The sequence below is a fragment of the Echiichthys vipera genome, assembly GCF_963691815.1.
Source record: "Echiichthys vipera genome assembly, chromosome: 13".
In the NCBI taxonomy this organism is placed as follows: Eukaryota; Metazoa; Chordata; class Actinopteri; order Perciformes; family Trachinidae; genus Echiichthys; species Echiichthys vipera.
This window is the reverse complement of record NC_139838.1, coordinates 6,522,911-6,527,088: the sequence shown is the minus strand read 5'-3', so window position 1 is coordinate 6,527,088 and position 4,178 is coordinate 6,522,911. Positions and strand designations below refer to the sequence as shown.

The window sequence follows — 4,178 nt, the reverse complement described above, 5'->3', positions numbered from 1 at the left end:
GCCTATAAGATACACATTGGGATGTACAATGCCCCCCCTGTAAGAAAAGAACCCCAGTTGTCAGAAGAACCAACACAAAGAGAGGGCACGAAGCACAAGGTGAGGAAGTGATGGATGGTGATATCACAGGGTGCCGAGCCTGAGTGACTTGGTTTCGATGGACAGCTGTGAGACGAGGTGAGCTCTTGGTGTGACAGGACAGTGTTTGGACCCGGAGAGTTCACAGTCAGCAGTTGCAGCCCTTTGCGGGGACCGCGGCCGCTAGTTCCTCTTCGTCTTCGGCCGGGTAGAGGACCTTGGCTGTGAGGCCGCTCTTCACGCCATCCCAGCCGTCACGGGTGACGATCTCCCCCATTTTCATCAGCTCGTAGATGTCTCTGGTTAGCAGCTCGAAGGCCCGGTCCACGTTGCTGTTGCACTTGGCGGACGTCTCCACATAGCGGATGCCCAGTTCGGCCGCAAGTTGCTCCGCTTCGTCCCGGCTCACCTTGCGATCCTTGTTGAGGTCGCTCTTGTGGCCAATGAGGATGTAGACCATGTGGTGGGGCAGGATGTGCTCACTAACCTCCTTGTGCCATTCCCTCACATGGTCGAAGGTCTTGCGATTGGTGAGATCAAAGACTAGTAGCCCGCCCACAGAGTTACGGTAGTATGATGTTGTGATGGACCTGATGGGTACATAGATTAATGACATGTTAGTTATTCAAAGAAAATGTATCTTTACTCAGCACTTCTGAACATTTGGACAGCTCAACAACTCTGGAACCTATGTTAGATTCAGGGGTGTTTTTATGTATTTTGGAGAAAGTCTCAAGTAAGCTGAGAGATGCGTCTAAGTCACGCCTGGGGTCTTGTTCAAGTAGCGAAGCAATGACGACGTCTAACTAGAGAGACGATGAGATTTGGAAACTTCTGTCAAATTTGTCAGACGAAATGAAGCAGCGGCAAGACACTCAGTTGTTTATGACCAAACTACAAACCGGCTATGTGACCGCAGTGTAATCCTGCATGCTCTACCCAGGTCTAGCCCCTTGTCGAAACCAAACGATTTTCATTAAGTGAATACGCATCTGGCACCATCCGGTCCTGATTCTCCTGACATTGTCTGGAGTTCATATGAGAAAATGGTAGAAGAACGCACACTCACCCCACAGAAATATAACTGAGGATCTTTTGACATTGACGGGTGTTGTGTTTGAAGTCTCAAGTCATTTTAGACAGATCCAAGTCAGGTCTCGAGTCCTGTCAAAGCAAGTCCAAACCCAGTCTCAAGTCACTAACGACAAGTCTACGTCAAGTCCAAGTCAGGTTTCAAGTGAGTCAAGCCTCAATAAGTCTTTTCAGCTCACTGAATGCTGACCACTATAATGACACAGCAACATTTCTGTCTGTCTCTTCAATCCATAGGTCTAAAAATCAACACAAAGGCTGCCTGTTCCTGTAAGATAGGTTTTTATTCTTCTGATATATCACAAAGTCAAATCGAGTCAAGTCTTTAGGGAGGCATGTCTCAAGTAGGTCAAGTCTTACAGCGGTCAGGTCACAGTCAAGCCTCATATCTGCATTGTTTGTGACTCAAGTTTGTCTCAAGCATCACAAGATCCATATTCACCTTAACAGTACTTCCTATCATGTCCCCTTTAAAGTGTAATTCCGGCGCAAAATCATCCCAGGGTCTTTTTCGGCACTTACATGCATCAAATAAAGCACCTTCCTTTTGGATTGTCTTTGGTAATCGATTTAAATGGACTTTACTATGAGAGGAGCTGGTACAGGGGCCAGTAGGTAAGTCTTTAAATCACTCTTTTGATAAACTCTGGGTTCACTAAATACGTTGTTGGTGCTTTGTTTTATGTGTAGGGACTTTTCTCATGCTGCTGCAGAGGTTTGGTGTTATTTTGATTAACATTAGTGGTTAAAAAAGAAGTTTGGATGCCTTCACCTTACTACCCCGAGCTAATCAGTGTTAGCCACGTCAGGCTGTTAGCGACTCTACCGGATTTCTCCATTAATGGCTGATACACAAAAAAAACTGTCTTGATGGCTTATTTGATGTATGCAAGTGCTGAAAAAGAGCATGGGATGATTTTGCGCTGGAATTACACTCCAAGTATCCCCAAGTTACGTGGTGACATCATTATATTTTACCCATTTCCCCCAAAACCAACTAGTACTGCTATGTCAGAATATCAGGTTTACATGTATTGCAATCAATGTATTTGCATTTGCATTATGTATGAACACCATCGATGAGGTTATAAAGGTAGCCTATTTAAAGTTGATTTTGAAACACGAGACAGGGCCCCAGAATGTTGTAACTGCACTGCTGGGAATTAATTAGCTGGACTGAATTTTTTTTTAAATTAAATCACCACAAACCAAACAGTTGACATGGGATCACTGGACCCACTAAAGGTCTGGGGCCTGGAGTTGTTGCCCCCCATCCGACCCTTTGTCCAGCCTAGCAAAGACCCAATACATGATGAACAAGCCCTATTCCCTGCACATGGTGGTTTTACAATTGCTGATTGATTGCACAAACACTTCTCATCTCATGACAGAAGTGAAAGTGCGGTGAAGCCTGCAGGAAAACACCCTCTGAAGGTTTGCCTTCAAATGGGAAAGTAGATCTAAGAGCGGAGCTGCCTCTCTCCACACAGGCGAGCGCTTTTAAAGGAAATGATCCGTGACAGCGACGACACATAAAACACAACAAGCAACAGGGCAGGTGGATGCAAAAGGTAGATTTGGGTAGAGTGCGACATCCTTGCGTTGCCCTGGAGACTGGGGGGTCAGTATCCGAGGGAATCAACCCGGGGCCTAGATATGAGGAGGCTGCCCATCATCCGTGGATGGATGCTATGATGCAACTCCATTTTCAGTGTTTTATATAGGCCAGGGCATCACACGACCGAGGCCTGTATAATCTTATCCTGACCCTTTTCTGCACTGTCTACACTCACTGCATTGCATTACAATGAGATGAATGCATTTAATTAAAGGGGATTCGTTTAACAATCACAGCCAAACACGACAGCCAACCCCCCACCCCCCCTCCGTTATTTAACGACAAACGGACGCGGTGAAGAACGGCCCTTACATCCAATTCAGACACATCTCACAGATGCTGCGTTCGATTCACGCCTCGTACCTGAATCGTTCCTGGCCGGCCGTGTCCCAGAGCTGCAGCTTTATCTTCACCCCGGGCTCGATGTCAAGCGATCGGGCGTAAAAATCCACCCCGACCGTCGGATCGGCCACGTCGCTGTAAATCCCGTCCGTGAAGCGTTTCAGCAGCGACGACTTCCCCACCGTGGAATCCCCGAGCAAAATGATCCTGAACTGGTATTGCCACAAAATATCCATGGCATGACTAGATGAGGGGGGACACCGGCGGAGTGTGCGTGAAACAAAGCCCTGTGCGCGGCGGCGGCGTGTTTACATGAAGCCCCCGCTCCTCCCGCTGCTGCTGCCTTGCCTTCTGCTCAGGAAGCGACGCGGCGCACGGAGCGACCGCAGCGAGCATGTGATAGCTTTACCTATGCTCTACTACACGAGATATGTTCCGACCGTAAAAGCTCCCGCAGCAGTCAATGGAGCTATTGTGTGTTAGGAAAGAGTCAGAGATAAGCCGGAGTGGCATTTTAAGCCTCTGACACAGGGTTATTATATTCATTTGGAATTGGGGGAAATGATCCAAAATGAGTCTCCAAAGCAATTTCAGTCAAAAGCAACTGGATTTGGGTATTTGTCTAGACCAGGGTGGGCGATTCCGGTCCTGAAGAGCCACTGTCCTGCATGTTTTAGGTTTCTCCCTACCCTAACACCCCTGAGTCTAACAATGATCAAACTGTGACAAGCATCAAACCTGTGAATGTTCTCATTTGTCCAGGTCATCGTTATCCCCAAAGCCATTTCAGTCAAAAGCAACTGGACTTGGTTATTTGCGACAAGCATCAGTTGCTTGATAACGAGCACATCATTAGACTCAGGTGTGTTGGAGCAGAGAGAAACCTAAAACATGCAGGACAGTGGCTCTCCAGGAGCAGGGTTGCCTACCCCTGGTAGGGGTCAATGAGAACATTCACAGGTTTAATCCGAAATGAGGGGCCGGAAAATATGAGCACCACATTCAAGGATATTGTAAAACACACTACATCGACGTATGTATTGTCTTT

At 47.2% G+C, this 4,178-nt stretch overlaps 1 protein-coding gene across 1 annotated transcript; it reads right to left on the bottom strand.

The window, feature by feature from the left end:
* Window positions 1–226: 226 nt before the first annotated feature.
* Window positions 227–3,526, bottom strand: rab42a (RAB42, member RAS oncogene family a; the record flags this gene model as incomplete). The annotated part of the gene is given in 4 exon segments (XM_083925146.1): window positions 227–668; window positions 3,152–3,395; window positions 3,398–3,473; window positions 3,476–3,526. Coding segments are annotated over 4 exon segments (813 nt in total).
* Between the last annotated feature and the right edge of the window lie 652 nt (window positions 3,527–4,178).